The sequence below is a fragment of the Psammomys obesus genome, unplaced genomic scaffold, assembly GCF_907164565.1.
Source record: "Psammomys obesus unplaced genomic scaffold, mPsaObe1.curated_primary_1811, whole genome shotgun sequence".
NCBI classification, from domain to species: Eukaryota; Metazoa; Chordata; class Mammalia; order Rodentia; family Muridae; genus Psammomys; species Psammomys obesus.
Genome location: NW_026595981.1, coordinates 11,667,241 through 11,686,405, shown reverse-complemented (window position 1 = coordinate 11,686,405; position 19,165 = coordinate 11,667,241). Strand labels below are relative to the sequence as shown.

General features: G+C 40.3%; 1 protein-coding gene across 1 annotated transcript in view; it reads left to right on the top strand.

The window, feature by feature from the left end:
• Positions 1–1,647: 1,647 nt before the first annotated feature.
• The window catches only part of Dhx40 (DEAH-box helicase 40), a 34,130-nt gene continuing 16,612 nt past the window's right edge, over positions 1,648–19,165 (top strand). Inside the window, exons 1-11 of the mRNA XM_055620411.1 lie at positions 1,648–1,819; positions 2,614–2,781; positions 4,867–5,012; positions 7,641–7,760; positions 8,483–8,710; positions 9,155–9,221; positions 10,536–10,667; positions 14,913–15,012; positions 15,117–15,203; positions 15,342–15,524; positions 18,428–18,508. Of these exons, the coding sequence (XP_055476386.1) occupies positions 1,708–1,819; positions 2,614–2,781; positions 4,867–5,012; positions 7,641–7,760; positions 8,483–8,710; positions 9,155–9,221; positions 10,536–10,667; positions 14,913–15,012; positions 15,117–15,203; positions 15,342–15,524; positions 18,428–18,508 (1,424 nt within the window). The 5' untranslated portion in view covers positions 1,648–1,707. The remainder of the gene's footprint in view (positions 1,820–2,613; positions 2,782–4,866; positions 5,013–7,640; positions 7,761–8,482; positions 8,711–9,154; positions 9,222–10,535; positions 10,668–14,912; positions 15,013–15,116; positions 15,204–15,341; positions 15,525–18,427; positions 18,509–19,165) is intronic.

Genomic DNA, 19,165 nt, shown 5'->3' with positions numbered 1-19,165 from the left:
CATTACACAGATACAGAGGTCACCAATGTCTTGATGGCCTAACTACAGTTATATATTTTGTTCTCTTCTGACATGATAGTTTGAATTCCTAATAGAAATTGGAAGGTTCAGAGATGGTTTTAAGGTTTTGGAGAAACCTAAAATGTTCTCTTATTCCCAGGACTATTGTCATAGGTATCCTGGCCATTAGAAGGATACACCTGATTTCCTATCTTTCAAAATCTGATAAACTTGCATTTGAGGAGTTGTCAATCAGTTCCGCTGAAAAGGAGTTGACACATGTACATTTTAAAGCTAAGTCTTGGATTCTAATAACAGCTTACATCTTTTTCAGCTTGGTCCAAGAGGAAGGGCCTTGGGTTGATAGGTGAATAGTAGTTTTGTGTTGCCTTCCTGTAAATTTTGATTAATCTCCAGGAACTATTGATAAGTGCCAGAATCGAATGGATATGATAATTTATGCCTGCAATCACAGCACTTGAGTGCTGAGGCACGAAGATAATGGGTTCTTAGTTTAGCCTGGGCTACATTGTGATATTTTTCTTTTTTAAGTGTAAAAAGCAGGTTTCTTCACATTTTGTTACAACTGACTCTACTTAGAGAATCAGCAGGTATTATGACTGAAAGACTGGTCCAGGAGTATCTGTTCTCCCTTCCTTCTTTTCTTCTCTCTTCCTCTTCTCTTCCCTTCTTTTCCCCTCTCCCCTTTATTCACCTCCTCCCTTAAGACAGGGTCTTATTCTGTTCCCCAGTGGTGGCCTGGAACTCACAGTAATTCTCCTGCCTCAGCCTCCCAAGTGCTGGAGCCGTGGGTGCAAGCCACCACACTCAGCTTTGATAATGTTTGTGTGTGGTACTGGGTATTGAACCCCAGGGCCTCATATATAGTAGACAGTAAGTACTTTACCACTGACCTATCCACCAAGTCCCCAATGTACCTTCAAAAAAAAAAAAAAAAAATCACGCCACTGCAGACACGGTGTATCTGTACAACTGTCAGCAGGAATACACTTCCATTAAAAGCCAGTTTATTTCTAAAACAGTTTATTTCATTCACCTATCCTCAACAAATCCCGACTGCACACCTCAAACGACTGCTGCTACCTGCTGGATGTATCATGAATAGTGTTCTTCAAGTCTGGCTTTTGTGGGCCTTCCCAGCTACTTGGAGGGTATGGAAATTATGCAAATAAATGTAAATAAGGGGCTCCATGAAGGACGTGAAACGGCATTTCAAAGTTGGCTGGCAATTCAGTGATTACGCCAGGGAGATAGGGTAGGGAGTTGCCCAAGGTCACAATGTAGGATGGCTGCAGCTCGTGGGAAAGGGTCATTTCAACTGGTGTGTATGGAGATGGGCAAGGCCGTGATGATGCTGTGGTGCCTAAGGAGGTGTCGTCTTCTTGTTTCACACTAGAAGAACCAACATGAACTGGCCCTCAGGTGTTCACGTGTGGCTTCGCGGCTGGCAACGGCACGTGGCGGTGGGCGGGAGCCCGTGGGGCGGAGCTTCGGGGGACCCCCAGGAGCGCGTGTCCGTGCGCGTCCAAACAGCCGCCGCCACGTCATCGAGCCGCTCCCCAACCCCTAGCTGCCAGTCGCACGCGCGGAAGTAAACACCCCTACGTCATCAGGGCGCGCCCTCGCCTTTCCCCTCCCATCTCCTCAGCTCGGTGGACGTGCTCGCTTCTTCTTCGGACCAGGTCTATGTCCCGGTTTCCCGCCGTCGCGGGCAGGGGGCCAAGGCGGCAGGAGGAGGGAGAGCGGCCGAGAGAGCTCCAGGAGGAGCGGTCGTCAGCTGTGCGCGTCGCTGACAGAGGTGCGGGACGCCGGGGCAGCCGGCGGGAGTTCTTGGCGGGGCGAAAAGTACATCTGTGGGTGGCAGAGGAGATGGGGAGGAGACTTAGGCGTTCTCTTGGTCTCTTGAGCCCGAAGGCAAACTTTGCGTTCAGTGAGCACTTTGGCATAGAGGGGGGCGGTCCCAAACCCAAGTTGGGTGAAAATCTCGCCGGGGGGCAAGAAAGTGAACCCAAACGCCCAAACGCGTTCTGCCGTTCTACAGCCTCATAAAGCCTTTGTTCTCTACCCGTTCATCCCCCTCCCCTTCGTCGGGCAGCCAGCCTGCCTTTGGGTACGGTATGAAGGGAGCCCGTTTCCAGGAGCCAGTTTCCATGGTTACCCACCACTTGGCCTTCTGGGATATCAGTCACTCTGAACAGGGACCTAACTTGAACCGTGAATCAGAAGCAAATGCAGGTGGCTTCTTACTCTTCTGAGAGTTTTTCCTCTGTGTTCAGGGTTTTGGTCTATTTAATAAAATTTAGTTTTGTGCTTCTGGCTAGGTATGCATACATATACGTTGCCTTGTGCTGGACTGACTTGGTCAAGTACGTCAAGTACATGAACAGTGTTGAAGTTGTTTGATTTTTACCAAAAAGTTATTCTGAGTTTATAAACTTTCACATGTGATTTGTGCATAGGTGAATTAATTAAAAAGTCATAGATTGATTGTTCCAGTATTGGTTCCTTGGCTTTCTTCTTTCCGTTCTGAGACTTGGTCAGAGAGATCTTCACAGGTCTTTTAATCGCACAATTGTTTTTGTGTTGTTACAGAAGAGAAAGGATGTACATCACAGGAGGGAGGAACAACTCCAACTTTTCCTATTCAGAAACAAAGAAAAAAGCTCATTCAAGCTGTGAGGGACAATTCGTTCCTCATTGTTACTGGAAATACAGGAAGTGGTAAAACAACTCAACTCCCTAAATACCTTTATGAAGCAGGTAATTTTATTTTTGTTAAAACTGGAAGCACTAAAGAAACAAAACAAGCGGGGCGTGGTGGCACAGGCCTGTCATCTCAGCACTCCTGTCATCCCAGCACTTGGGGAGGCAGAGGCAGGCGGGTCTCTGTGAGTTCCAGGATAGCCACGGCTACACAGAGAAACCGTGTCTCAAAAAGCCAAAATCAAACCAAAACAGAACTTCTTTAAGTTATAATAAAGCTGCTATAGTGCGTAAATGCCCATTTTTGGGTCACTTTCCCATTTCCTCATCCACCTTATGTCTCCTTTGCTTTATGACTTTATTTCAGGCTCAGGAATTGTTGGGGTGACATAGTTTTCATTTTAATTATTATAATAATGGAAGAAGGCTGATCGTGGTAGTACACACTTTTTTGTTTGTTTGGTTTTGGTTTTTTGAGACAGGGTCTCTCTGTGAGTAGCCTTGGCTCTTCTGGACTCACTCTGTAGACCTGGCTGGCCTTGAACTAACAGAGATCTGACTGCCTTTGCCTCATGAGTGCTGGAATTAAAGGCATGAGCTACCACCACCTGGCAGGTGGGCACACTTAATCCCAGCACTTGGTAGGCAGAGGCAGGGGCATCTCCGAGGTTTGAGGCTAACATGATTTACATAGTGTATTCCAGGCCAGCTATGGTTATATGGTAGGGAAAAAAAAGGATGGCAGGTAGATGCTAGTTTTCTTTTTAGAATAAGGTTATTTTGTTAACCAGTGAGAACTGAAACAGTTGTGAAGGGGAAAGGATAGTTGATGTCTGTTGCTTACATTTTATTTATTATTCCTCCAGATCTTTATCAGGTAAATATTCTCAGATTCTACCAGGATCAAGCTTACAAATTATCAATAAAGTTTGTCTTGCCAGTATGAGAAATTCTATGAATATTCTCTGTCGTAAGATTGGAAAAGAGCAAAATTATTTTGGGTCTGATTCATATTAAAAGTTAATTTTGGAGGTCTAGAGAGATGGCTCAGCAGATGAAAGCTGTTGCTGCTTTTTTAGAGGACCAAATTTTTGTCCCGGAACCCACATTGGTAGTTCATAACAACCTGTAACTCTTATCTCTGGGGAATCTGGCACCCTCTTCTGGAGTCCTAGGGACCTGAATGTGCACATTCAAATACAGAGGTATATATATAATATATGTAAATAAAAACATACCTTAATTTTTATTTTTATTTTATTTTTTTACTTTTTGAGACAGGATTTCTTTGTGTAGCCTTGGCTGTCCTAGAACTTGCTCTGTAAACCAGGCTGGTCCCAAACTCAGTGATCTGCATTGCTTCTGCCTCCTGAGTTCTTGGGTAAAGGTATGTGCTACTACCACCTGGCAGAGTTTTTAATTTTTCTTTTTTAAAGTGGCCTCCTTATACTGTTTTTGTTAGCATTCACCATGCCTGACCCTTATATGAGCCTAATCTGATGTATTAGGCCTAATCTGACATTATCTGTTATGGCATATCGTTATTTTACTTTCTGTTAAGAAAGAAGTGAAGCCAGCTGTGGTGGTGCACACCTGTAATCTCAGCACTCAGGGAGGCAGAAGCAGGTGGATTGCTGTGAGGTCAGCCTGGTCTAAAAAGTGAGTCCAGGGCAGCCAAGGCTACACAGAGAGACCCTGTCTCTGGAGGCGAGGGGAAGAACAACAACCCTTAAACCTGATTAACATGTACATTTAGAATGCTGTGGGTGTGTATTTTTTCTGAATTACTTTCCTTTTATGCACTGTCTACATATGTGTGTACAGGCACCTATGTGACACAGTGCATGTAGAGATCAAAGGATAACGTTAGGGAGTCAGTTCTCTGCTGCCAATGTCGGGTCATCAGGTAAGCCTGTTTACCTGCTGTGCTGTCTTTCTGATTCATGAATGTGCATTTAATTTTTAAATTAATAGTAAGATTTTTTTATGCAAATTACTGTGATGTGTTGCTGATTTGTAGGTTTTTCTTTTAGAAACATTTTTACCATTTGTATTGATTGATCAGGGACAATTTTAATTTTAGTTCAGTAGGAAGAAAGTTGCTAATTAAACTTTGTGTGTTTCTGTTACTGGTTTTGATAGGGTTTTCACAACATGGTATGATTGGTGTGACTCAGCCACGAAAAGTAGCTGCCATTTCAGTTGCTCAGAGGGTTGCTGAAGAAATGAAATGTACTTTGGGATCTAAAGTAGGATACCAAGTTCGTTTTGACGACTGCAGCTCCAAGGTACAGAATTTTTATTGGTATACATTTAAATTACTGTAAACTTACACCTATAGCCCTCACATGTGTCTTTCTCTGATCTTGTGTATGTACATACGTATCGAAGCCAGAGGACAGCTTGTTCCTCAAATGCCATGTGTGTGTTTTGTTGTTTGTTTTTTTGGTTTTGAGATAAGATCTCTCACTGGCCTGGAACTCCCCAAGTAGGCTACCTCCTTCATAAAAAGAAAAAAAAAATAGATAAATCTTAAAGGATTCTGAGGGAACAGGATATTGCCTGGGGAGATAGCTCAGGTGGTGATGTACCTGCCTTGCAGACATGAGGGCCTGAGTTCAGTCCCTAGAATCCACAGAGAATAGTTTTGCTTGTTTCACTTTTCGTGAATGTGTTTTGCCTGCCTGTGTGTATGTGCACCAAGCTTGGTTCCTGAGGAGTCCAGAAGAGGATGTCAGATGCCCTGGAACTAGAATGCAGATGGTTGTAAGCTGCCATGTGGGTGCTGGGAACTGAATCCTGGTCCTCTGGGAGAAAAAAAGCAGCAGGTGTTCTTAACTGCTAAGGTTTCTCTTTAAATTGTACACCTAACATGGTTAAAATGGTAAAGTTTTATTATGTACGTTTTATTACTACAACAAAATAAATTTTAAATATGAATGTAACCAACACTGAGGTTGAAGAATTGACCACTAGTTCTTGTGGAGCGCCCTGGTTTGATTCCCTGCACCCACACAGCAATTCACAACCATGACCCCTAGAATTAATTTTTGTTGCATATTGTTAAGGCTTTATGTATCAGGTACCTGATTACTCTGTTTTCTCTGTCCTCAACTAGTTTATCTATTATCAAATGATAGTTATAGTTATTTTCCTTAAGGTGCTTTTTTTTTTTTTTTAAATCATAGGTTTCTTGACATTGGTCAAAATTTTTAAAAAAATTATTTATTACTTGGGGCTGGAGAGATGGCTCAGTAGTTAACAGTACTTGTTACTCTTGCAAAGGATCTCGGTTCAATTTCCAGCATCCACATAATGGCTCACAACCATCTATGTAATTGCAGTTCCAGATGATCCCACAGGCACACATGGTCAATGTTTGTGTATGTGAACAAATACATACACAGTAAGTACATTTTAAAAACTTTTTATTACTGAAAAAAAAAAAAATTGAGGCTGGAGAGATGGCTCAGAGGTTAAGAGCACTGGCTGTTCTACCAAAAGTCCTGAGTTCAATTCCCAGCAACCGCATGGTGTCTCACAGCCATCTATGGTGAGATCTTGTGCCCTCTTCTGGTGAGCAGGAGTACATGTAAGCAAAACACTATACATAATAAATAAAAATCTTTTTAAAAAAAATCTTATGTATTATATAAGATTTATATGTGGGTGTTTCTGTCTGCATGTGTGTCTGTGTACCACATGCATGCCTGGTACCTGAGAATGCCAGAAAAGGGCACTGGATTTCCTAGGATTGGAGTTAATTGGTTGTGAATTGCCATGTGGGTGCAGGGAACCAAACCAAGGCCCACTGCAAGAGCAGCAAGTGCTCTTACCCAGTGGTCCATTTCTTCAACCCACTGTTGGTTGCATTCCTATTTAACCTTTTTTTGTTGTAGTAATAAAATGACATAAACATTTTAATAGTTTACATTGTTGTGTAGTTTACATTGTTGTTGCTACTTTCAGAACTTTAAAAAATCTCCAACAGAAACTGTATTCAGTCCCTGTAGCTCCAATCTCTATCAAGATGCCTATTGAAATATCTAAGTGGAATGATACAGTAGTTTTGCCTTGTCTTTCTTATCACACTTAGCTGTTTTCAGGGTCTTTCCAGTGTATTAGTTTGGTTTTCATTACTGTGGTAAACACCAAAACTAGCTTGTGGAGGAAAGAGTTTATTTGGCTTATAGGTTACAGATCATCAGTAAAGGAAACCAAGGCAGGAACCTAGATGCGGGAACAAAGCAAAAGCCATGGAATGCTCTTGACTGGCTTGCTTTCCATGGTTTCCTGTTTGCTTTCTCATACACTACCTATGGCCATTTGTTCCAGGAGGGTACTACCCACATCAGTTGTTAATCAAGAAAGTTGCCCACAGGGGCATGCCCAGTGGCCAGTCTTTGGAGACAGTTCCTCAGTTGAGGTTCCCTTTCCCAAGTGAGGGTAGTTCAGGTCAAGTTGCTAACAGTTAGCCAGCATATCCAGTGTTGTGTCTCCCTGTTCTTCAAGTCAGTGCAAAACTTGGCAACTTAGTAACAAAGTCAGCAAAGTCTTTTATTTTAGTTTGTTTGCATGCTGGGGATCATAACAAAGGACCTGTCTGTGCATGCTAGTTAATGCAAGCTCTGCCACTGACACACACACATCTTGTTTGTAAGTACTTAACTTGCCTCATTCCACACATCTCTTTGTATGTCTTTATTGGTGATTTGTTGTTTTATCTTAGCACACTCCTGTCTGTATAGGGGACATGTTTTATAGTTAACCAGTCATCCTTGTTAGACAGTTTTATATTCTCTTTTGCATAGATCTTGGTGGTTTTATCTGTATGTTTGTTTGGGGGTGAAGAATTAATTGAATGATAGGAAGTTCTGTGATGCTACAAGTTGATGTTCTCTGCTTTCACACATTAGGACACGGCAATCAAATACATGACGGATGGATGTTTACTCAAACATATTCTGGGAGATCCAAATCTCAGCAAATTCAGTGTCATTATTTTGGATGAAGCCCATGAAAGAACTTTAACTACAGTGAGTATTTTATTTTTTTAATTAATGAGAAGTTCATTTGTTTGGGGTAGCTTTTTTACTGTATGAAAAATTGCCCCTCTGACATTTTAATCTGTTGAACTAGAATTTCTTAGATTATGATAGCAGTCTATTTTAAATAGGTCAGGTTTGGCATATTGGTGCGTGCCTTTAACCCTAGTACTCAGGAGGCAGAGGTAGGCGGATCTCTAAGAGTTGAGGCCAGCTTCTACAGAGGAGTTCTAGACCAGCCCATGTTACATAGTGAGACCTTTTCACAACAAAGAAAAGAATGAAATAAAAATAAATAAATTAGCTGGCCTAGGGATGTTGGTAGAATGCCTGCCTAGCATGTACAAAGCCCAGGGCTTGGTACTGAACATCATGTAAAAATGGGCATGGTGGTACACCCTTTTAATTCTATCACCTTAAAGTGGAAGCAGGAGGATTAGAAGTTCAGGTCCTTGACTAGAAGTTCAGGTCAGCCCTAGGCTACTTGAAACTCTGTCTCAAAAATAAATGTTTCCAGTACTCAGGAGGCAGAGACAGGCATAGCTCTGTGAGTTGAAGGCCAGCTTGGTTTACTTTGTGAGTTCTAAGCCAACCAGATCTACACTGAGACCAGGCTTCAAAAATAGATACATAGATAGATTAATAGGTAGAAAGAACAAATAAATAAAATAATAAAATGCTAGCATTTGTGGCTTACTAGTTTTTCCTTCCAGGATATCTTATTTGGTTTACTGAAGAAGCTGTTTCAGGATAAGTCTCCTAACAGGAAAGAACATTTAAAGGTGGTGGTGATGTCAGCAACTATGGAGCTAGCCAAGCTTTCAGCGTTCTTTGGAAATTGCCCCATATTTGATATTCCTGGAAGGCTCTATCCAGTCCGAGAGAAATTCTGCAATTTGATTGGCCCCCGAGACAGAGAAAACACTGCATATATTCAAGCGGTATTGCTTGGCAATCTTCTTTTGTCTTTTGTGTGTGAGATTTCATTTACCTGGGTGGTTTGTAATTTGTCTTGTTGTTTTTACAGATTTCATTTGTTATTGTGTGTATGTTGTGTTGGAGGCGGGGTGGGGGTGGTGTTCACATATGTCAAGGCATGCATGTGGAGGTCAGATGACAGCTCTGTAGAGTTTGTTGGCTCCATCTACATTTATGTAGGCTCTAGAGATTAAACTCAGGTCATGAAGCTTGTGTGGCAAGCACTTTACCCACTGAGCCACCTGGCTGCCTTATTTGTTGTATTTTAGCAGGACTTTTTGGGAGCTTTGATTGAATTTTTATTTGGAGCAAGGGGATATGGAAGTGGAGGAATGAGTATTTTATAGCAGCACATCATTATTGTGTTTTGTTTTGTTTTGTTTTGTTTTTTTGTTTTCTTGCTTTAGATTGTGAAAGTGACCATGGATATTCATTTGAATGAAATGGCTGGAGACATCTTAGTTTTTCTGACTGGTGAGCTTTCCCTACTAGGTTTAATAATCTCTGTTATTTGTAAGTTAGGTGGATGCTGCTAACCTTGGGACTGTGGAGACTTGAGTCAGGAGGATTACTGCAAGTTAAAGTATAGACAGGACTACATAGTTCAAGATTAGTCCGGGCTATATGATAAGCACCTGTTTAAAAACGAGAAAAACAATTCAAATCCCTCAATACATCAATCAATAAATAAGTAAATAAAATGATTTTGTGGTTTTTGAGACAAAGTCTTTCTTGATAAATTGCACAGGCTGTTCCTAGAGAGCAGGAACACACTGCTGTGCCTGGTTAATATCTTCCTTTTGTATGCAGCAAATAGAGCTCCAGAGTAGACTGTACTTCTCCTAGGATGTGTGGACTCTTCCCAGTTGTTGCCTTTTCTTTTTATGATTCTCTGTTAGAAAACAGGGACGCAGAATGTCGGGATCTCCCTAAATACACGTGAACTACATTGCCCTTTCACAGAAAGGAATTAACTCTGGAAAGTGGAGTTTTTGTTTGTTTTGTTTTGTGTTTTGCCTACTGTACACGGAGGTCTAACTTGGCTAAGTAATCCTGATTCTAAGTAATTAATTCTATAATTGAAATGACATCACAACTGTCATTTCTTGAAGAAGTGAGATAGCACGTGCATTGCATACAGGCTTGGAGCAACTTTGGGGGCATCACAAACAGCAGTTAAATTCAAGAGCATTGTAACTTTTTAACTGGCTGCATCCCAGCAGAGACAAGTTGTTACAGTGCTGATGTCCTACTGTGTCTTGTACTAATATCTGAGGTGAGACATTTAAAACTATCTCTTTGGTGGCTCATGCCTGTAATCCCAGCGCTCTGGAGGCAGAAGCAGGCGGATCTCTGTGAGTTTGAGGCCAGCCTGGTCTACAGAGTGAGTTCCAGGACAGCCAAGGCTACACAGAGAAACCCTGTCTTGAAAAAATAAACAAACCAAAATAAACAAAAATCCTATCTCTTTGCCTTTTGGAAGCTAAATTCAAGTACCTGAATTTAGTATTTCCTGTACTAGTTTCCTTTGTGTGTGAGTAATTTAGTCCTCCTGAAACTCGGTATTAACAACATGAAAGACTTGAAGCTGATAAACACTTTTGTTCCTTTAGAAATCAGTAATATACTTCTGCTTAAATTTTGTTGTTGAGGTTGGGCATATCCTGCACACTCTTTACATTAAAAAAAAAAACAACTTAGAATAACCTTAAACAGCATTTAAGCTAGCCTTCAAAATCTTTAAAATTTACAGTTCAAATTCAAGAGTTTTCCAACTTCTCCTTTCAGGCCAGTTTGAAATAGAGAAGAGTTGTGAGCTGCTTTTTCAGATGGCAGAGTCTGTCGATTACGATTATGATGTACAAGACACCACACTAGATGGCTTGTTGATACTGCCGTGTTATGGCTCTATGACAACAGGTAATTCCTTACTAGGAAAGAAAATATGACTGGCTTTTAAAGACTTAAAAAATGTTTTAATTTTTTTATTTATATGTTCCTGTGTGTATCATTGTGAATATGTGTGCAAGCTTCTGGGGCCAGCCATCCAGCAGAGGGCATTGCATACCTTAGCACCGTAGATACAGGCAGCTGTGAGTTGCTTGATGTGGGTGCTGGGAACCAAACTCTGGTCCCTTAAATAGCAGCATGAGCTCTTTACGGCTCTTTGAGCCATTTCTCCAGCCCCCTTTTACAATGCTTTCATTGAATTATTGTGTGTATATACAGAAAAATGGATAGATCTTCAGTGTTTGGATCAAAACATTTCACAAACTGATCTTAGTTTTGTAACTACCAAGTCTTTTTTTGTTTGTTGGTTGGTTTTGTTCTTTTGAGACAGGATTACTCTGTGTAGCCTGGGCTGCCCTAGACTCGCTTTATAGACCAGGCTGGCCTTAAACTCCCAGAGAAGTGCTTGCCTCTGCCTCCTGCAGCATTGGGATTGCAGGTGTGCACCACCATACTTGGCTAACTCCCAAGTCTTCACCCAAATCATGGAGTAAAGTGTTACAAGAGCCATCATCCCTCAAGAAAACAGATTCTGTTTAAGGTTCTTTCATGGTAACTTTCAGAACCTTGCATCTCCTTCCTAGTATTTAAGAGTGGATTATGTGCTCTCTGAACAGAACAAAATTACTTGTGGGGATTCTTTGAAATGAGTTAGGTTTGATTTACAAAACAAAAGGGATGTTGTAGAGAGACAGCTCAGTGGTTAAGAGCACTGACTACTTTTGCAGAGGACCCTGGTTCAATTCCTAGCAACACATGGTGGCTCATGACCATATATAATATATAGCTAGAGGATCAAAGCCTGTTTCTGGCCTCCTGAAGTGACCAGACATACATACAGGCAAAATACTCATATACGTAAACAATAGTAATAAAAGTATTTTTTTAAATTTTTTTTATTAATTACACTTTATTCACTTTGTATCCCCCCCTATGGTTCCCTCCCTCCTCCCATCCCAATAACAGTATTTTTAATTAATAATAACTGAAGTGAGGACTATTGTCTCTCAGTACTTAGTTTGCCACTTCTCTAAAATTTATAGAAATCTTATGTATCCAGATTAAGTCTTATATTAGACAGAGTGGACTTTCTTTCCCTATTAAGTAGCCTGCTTCCAAGAAGTATCACGTAGTTGGGTTGTGTGTGTATGTTCAAAGAGGATACCAACACTTTTATTTTGGTATTTGGCTAGAGTATTGTTGAATGAGATTTTTTTTTTTTAAATTCTTTATTAATTACACTTTATTCACTTTGTATCCTCCCTATGGTTCCCTTCCTCCTCCCATCCCAATAACATTATTTTTAATTAATAATAACTAAAGAGAGATTAACTAGAGGCTGTTGTAGTTTGATTACATTAGCTGTCAACCACAGACCAGATACTATTTTGGAAATCTTTTGTGCTAGTAGGCACTTGGTAATAGATTAAGTAATGATCTCCATTTTTACATCTTAAAGGCATTTTAGATCAGCTGGTCTTGGACTCAGATGTCCACCCACCTGTGCCTCCTGAGTGCTGGGATTAAAAGTGTGTACCACCACAGCCAGGCTTACAGGCAATTTTTAAGGTTCTCATTGTTTTCTGGTCTTTCATAGTTTTTCTGTAGCTAATAAACTCAGAACCCATGGTGAAAAGCCAAGTGTGGTGATGTATATCTGATTCCGGTGACTACTCTTTTTCTGAGGCTGTTGCTAGCCCTTCTTCCCCAGCTTTGTTTCCCTCACTGAAACGAGACTCTTTGTTTTTTTGAGACAGGGTTTCTCTGTGTACTCTTGGCTGTCCTGGTCTCACTTTGTAGTCCAGACTGGCCTTGAACTCCCAGAGATCCTCCTGCCTCTGCCTCCCTGAGTGCTGGAGAATGTTTCCTGAGGTTTTACTAAGTTACTGTTTTCTCAACAGTCTTTGTTTTGGAGAGGTCTCAGACTTACTTGCCACTTTCTTTTTTGTTTTGTTTTGTTTCAAGGCAGGGTTTCTTTTCTTTTTCTTTTTTCTTTTTTGCCTTGGCTGTCCTGTATTCGCTTTGTAGACCAAGTTAGCCTCAAATTCACAGAGATCTGCCTGCTTCTGCCTCCCAGAGTGCTGGGATTACAGGCATGCACCACCAGGCCCGACATCTGTGACTGACTCGAGTCTTTTCTAATTGTCTCTTGCTTCTGAGCTTAAACCTTGTGGGTCTTGTAAATCAGCTTTCTGGCATGTGCATTTATCGTTCTAGATCTTCCAACTCAAGTAAAAGGCTACCTGTATAGGTGTTCTTTTACCAACTCATTTGTTTCTTTCTTTAACCATTGCTAGAGTTGGGATCCGTGTGTGTGTATTGAATTGTTCTGTGGTCTGCTAATTCATTTTCCCTGATTTAATTTGCCATCCAGATCCAGTGGTAAACATCCTTTTCAGAAGCATACTTTTGGTTCCACTGTTACTGCAAACTATGTTCAGCTTCATTTCTGAGTATATGCGATTTTCTGTGTTGATTCATATGTCTGTGTGATGGAGTTGTATGGCTGAGGGTGGACATAGCTACCATTGGAAGTTTTGGGTTGTTTTAATTTTTCTTTTGAGAACTATCATGGGTAAGCTATAGCTGATCCATTATGAACATAATAATTATTACTTTAGTAGCTTGTAGGAGTGCAAAGTGGTATTTAGGTGAAATTGATGCAATGCTAGGGAGATTAGATGAAGAAGAAGGAGAGTGCCAGATGCCTGGGATCTCTTCCCCTGGCCCCCTTTCAGGATTTTCCTTAAAGGTTTATTTTTTATTATTTTTGGTGATGTATTTGTGTGTTTATGTGGGTGTGTGCATATGACTGTAGATGCCTGCAGAGGCATTGTGTCCACGTAGACCAGGAATGACAGGCAGCAATAAGCTGCCATTTATGGGTGTTTGGGACCCATAGGATCCTCTGCAAGTACAGTCTGTGCCGTCTCTGCAGCCCATGGATTCTTTCAGCTTTTTAATCTGGTTAATGCACACCGAACTTCTTTCTTAATTGTTGTTACTGTGGGTATTGAAGACACTTTTGTAACTTTATTTATTTGCATAGTTGTCATGGTTGGGTGACATAAATGTTTCACTTGAGTGGTTGCAGCTTATAGAAAAGAATTTCAACAGTGACCCTTAGCTGAGTTTAATGAATACATAAAATTAATGAGTAGATATTGTGAGGCTGGATCTTACTACGTTTCCTTGGCTGGCCTTGAGCTTGGGATCCTTCTGACACCCTCTAAGTATTACATTTATAGCAGTGAAATTCCGTATTAAGGTGGATATTTTCTGTTCACTTTTTTTTTTCTGCATTAGCCATGATAGTGTCTATTAAATAAGTATCTTAAAATGTCTTTCCAGTTGAGACATCTAAAATTCTCATCTGTGAAATGTGTATGGTTGCTTATGTAATCCCTTCCAAGAGTATGTGAACTAGCTTTTTGGCCTGGTTTGTGCCTAGCAACCACTTATTCCCTCACTGTAGGAGGTGTCTTTATAATTATGTGTAAATATATGTATGTCTGTGTGGGTATGTACACATGTGAATGCAGGTCCATGAGGTTCCAGAGGAGGGTGTCAGGTGTTTGAGCTGGAGTCACAGGCTGTTATGGAGCTATCTCATGTGGACTCTGGGAACTGATATGGGTGCTGGGATTCAAACTTGGGTTCACTGAAAGAGTTCTAAGTTCTCTTAACTGCTGAGACATCTCTCCAGCCTGGATTTAAAATTTTTTAAAAGAGAAACAGGAAGAAATAGCTTTAGTTTTTGTTATTACAGTTTATATTCCAGATTAAGAGGTGAAGAGCTGGGTATAATGGCACATACAGCCCTCAGAGGCAGAGGTAAGCAGATATCTGAGTTCGAGGCCAGCCTGGTCTATAGAGAGAGTTTCAGGACAGCAGGACAGCCAGCAATACCCAGGAAAGAGAGAGAGAGAGAGAGAGAAAGAAAGGAAGGAGAGAGGGGATAGATAGAAAGGAGGATGTGGTGAAAATATAGCTTGTAATGAAAAGAAATGAGTTCTTTTAAAGCTTGACCAAGAGTTTGAATTTTTTTCACTTTTATTACTATTATTATTATTATTTTTACAATTTATTTACTTTGTATCCCAGTAACAAGAGCTTGTTTTAAACTTGCGTTTTTTTTCTCTGTGTATATTTTAGACCAACAGAGGAGAATATTTTTGCCACCTCCACCAGGAATTAGAAAATGTGTCATATCTACCAATATTTCTGCAACATCTTTGACAATAGATGGGATCAGGTGCACCTTTTTTTTTTTTTTTTAATATTCAGATAACACCTTTTAAAAGCCTTTTATTTGTGTGTAGTATTTTCTAGGCATTTAACTTGCTTTCATTCTTTTAGATATGTGGTGGATGGAGGCTTTGTGAAACAATTAAATCACAACCCCAGATTAGGGTTGGACATCCTGGAGGTGGTTCCTATTTCAAAGTAAGTCTTTTTATCAAGCTTTTCAATTGAATGACAGTTAGCTGGTTAGAATATTTTCTACTTGTTTTGAATGTTGGAGGTAAGTTTTTTGGCAAACCTACAAAACATTTTGGGAACTGTTCTTGTTGTCTTTTATAGAAGTGAAGCGTTACAGCGCAGTGGCCGAGCTGGCAGGACTGCCTCAGGAAAATGCTTTCGGATTTATAGTAAAGATTTCTGGAACCAGTGTATGCCTGATCATGTGATCCCGGAGATTAAGAGAACTAGTTTGACGTCTGTAGTTTTGACATTAAAGTGCCTTGCCATACATGACGTCATAAGGTATGTAAGCAACCCCGAAAGAAATAGGCTAGAGTGAAAGAAGCCAGGTTATTTCTCAGAAATTGTTTTGCATTGTTTGACTGATGTGTTCCTGGGACTTGAGACTAAACTATTTCCAGGGCTGGTTCTCATGTTGGTTGCTTTTCAACTAAACTAAAACTGTTAATTCACCTAAAATAAAATATAGCATTTTAGCCATTTAAAAGTATATAATTAAAATTGTAGTTAGTAGATTCACAATGTTATATGACCCTTACAACTTTCAAATTTCAGAACATTTGTATCAGGCTCAAACTGTTGTAATTTAAGATTGAGGAATCCAGTTTAACATTGTTAAACTATTTGCCTTTAAGTTTTTTGAAATTTTTATTTCAAAGATTGCATCACTTCACTTCACTGCCTGCCTCTCCCTCCTGAGTGCTGGGATGAAGGTGTGTGCCACCCACTATGCCTGACTTATCCACTGTTAATTTTGAATGTAAGGCATATGACTGTAATTCTAATTAGAAAGTATTTTTTGGAGCCAGATTTAATGGTGCACATCTTTTTTGTTTGTTTGTTTGAATCAGGGCCTCATTATGTAGCCTTGCCCGTTCTAGAACTCACTATGTAGTCTAGACTGGATTCAGCAACCCTCTTGCTCTTGCATCTTGAGTGCTGTGATTATAGGAAGTGCTACCAAGCCCATTTAGGAAGCCTATGTAGATGGTTTCATGTAAGACTAGAGGGGTCCCCCCTCTCCCCCCCCCAAGACAAGGACTCATTGTATATTCCTGGCTGGCCTGGAATGTAGACCAGGTTGGTCTTGAACTCAAAGTGATCTACCTGACTGTGACTTCCAGGTACTGAACTATAATAATAGGTGTGCACCACCATGTCTGGCTCAAGACTAGAGATTCTCTAATTGAGAACATAGAGGAAAACATGTAAAATTTAACTGTATTCATAAATTATATCAATAAGAAAGAAGTAACAAGCCATTGAAAAAAACCAAGTGACCAAACAGGTAAATCTAGATTTAAAAACAATGTTGTGATATATTTTTTCATTAATTTATTTATTTGTTATATCCTGATCACAACCCTCTCCCTCCTCTCCTCCTAGTCCTACCCTCCCCCCTCTCAGAAAAGGTGAGCCCTCCCTTACCCCATACCAGCTGGCCCTAGCACATCAAGTCTGGTCAGGACTAAGCACATTCTTTTCCACTGAGGCTGGTGGTCTATTATATATACTGGGATATATTCTTATTTAGGAAAAGAAGACTCTGCAAGCAACTGCCCAGTAAGCTTGGATTAATTCTTAGCATTATTCTCAAAGAACCACAGGGAACAAATAAGCAAGAATTAAGATACATTAGAAAACAGGAGTGAATAGGCATTAGTTCATTTTAAATTACTTGGCTGCACTGTTGTTATTCTTTTGCCTTAATTTTGTAATTAATTTTTATTTTATGTATATGGAATTTTGTCTGCATATAAATCCGTGCACCACTTGCGTGTTGTTGTCGATGGAGGTTAGGAAGAGATGTTAGATCCTCTGCAATTGAAGTTACAGATGGTTGTGAGCTACAGTGTAGCTACTGGGAACCAAACCTAGGTCACCTGCAAGAACAGCAAGTGCTCTTAATGCCTATTCCATCTCTCCAGAGCCTATTGCTGTTTATTGAGATAGGGTCTCATGTCTTTTCCAGGATGACCTTGAACTTGCTATGTAACTGAGGCTAGCCTTGAACTCATGCATGCTCCTTATGCCTCCGTCTCCCAAGTTGTAGGGTCACAGGTTTACACTGTCCCAGCACATGCCTGTAATCCTAGCACTAGGAGAGCTGAGGTATAAAGACTGCTGGGAGGAGAAAGAGAAAAAGAAGAAACAAATCAGGAGTAAGCCTGGTGTGTTAGCCCTTTATCCTCTGAGCCGTTTCCCTTGTAAGTAAGAATAAGGTGATTGGGGAGCCAGGCATGGTGGCTGCATACCTGATTTCTCTTGAGAGGCATAGCAGGCCGGTCTCTGTGACGCCAAGGCCAGCCCTCAGTTACTACTAAGTCATTTGAAATTTGTATCTACTTTCAGTTGCTTTTTCTCTTTATTTAGATTGTTTGTGCACCTGTGGATGTCAGAAGACAACAGTCAGTTCTCTTCTTCCACCATGCAGTCTTGGAGAAGGAATTTGCAGAATGACAGTAGATCATATTGCCAGGCTTGAGAGCAAACACCCTTACTCACTGACCTCTCTGTTTTGTAAAAATTAAGTAAAAAGAGTTTAGCCTTCAGAAGAGAAGAGAGTGTAGTTGGCTACAAAGTATGAGTCAGGATTAAGATAAAGAGAATAGATGGGCATGTTCCTGGAGACTAAAACGAAGTATGTTTTGAATGAGAGGAATGTGATTCAGAAAAAGCAAAATTTTCTCGTTTTGAATGCTGCATAGTAATAGAATGTTTTCAAGGAGAGGAAAACTTTTAAAATGGAGTTGGGGCTGGGTTTGGTGGTGTACAACTTTAATCCAGCACTTGGGAGGCAGAGGCAGACTGAGAGTTTGAGGCCAGACTGGTGTACATATTGAGTTCCAAGACAGCCAGGGCTATGTAGAAAGAGACCCTGTCTCAAAAAACAAAACAAAAATGAACAAGAGAGAGAGAGAGAAATGAAACTCTTTAAGGAAGTTTCTATCAAAGGTATTTAAAATTGTGTTATGAGCTGGTCATGGTGGCGAACACCTGTAATCCCAGCACTTAGGGATGTAGAGGCAGGTGGATCTGTGAATTCAAGGCCAGCCTAGTCTACAGAGTGAGTTCTAGGCCAGCCAAGGCCACACAGAGAAACCCTGTTTCAAAAAAAAACAAAAATAAAATAAAATCCTGCTCTGAATAATTCTGACTTTCTCTTATTTCATTTAAATACCTAGGTTTCCATATTTGGATCCACCTAATGAGAGACTTATTTTGGAAGCACTTAAACAGCTTTATCAGTGTGATGCTATTGACAGGTAAAAAATATAATTCAAATATATTGCTAGTCTTTTGGTTTGTTTGTAGCTATGTAGCTCTGGCTGGCCTGGAAGTCACTATGCAGTCCATGCTGCCTTGAATTTATAATCCTCCTGCCTCGGCTTCTCAAGTATTATAATTATAGGTGTGAGCTTTTGCTCCTGGCTTGTCGATTTATTTTTTAAGAAAGACTAAATCTTTCTTTAGCAGTAGAAAGCAATTTATTTCAATGTGAATGAATTTTTTTTACATAAAAGTAAAATCTGTTCTTGGTCTTCATTTACCGCAGTTCTTAAACATCTTATTATCAAGACATGTTTTTGACCCTAGCTATGGCAGTGCATGCCTGTAATTTGTAATCTCAGGACTTGGGTGGCTGAAGCTGCAAGTATGAAGTTTGAAGTCAGTCTGAGAGGCTCTGCCAAACAAAACAAAACAAAACAAAACAAAAACCCACACAACCAAAAAGTTCAGTAAACAAGGAGAATGAAACTTTTTTTTTTCTTAAGAAAAACTAAAGCTGTCTCCTTACTTTTGTTTAATGCGATTTTAGTTAACAAGTGATTTTGAATTAGATTTCAATGCCAAGCATTATTCTACTATATAAAAATGCTAAGAATACCAGAGCTTTGTTATCATGATTGTGTTAGGGAAGG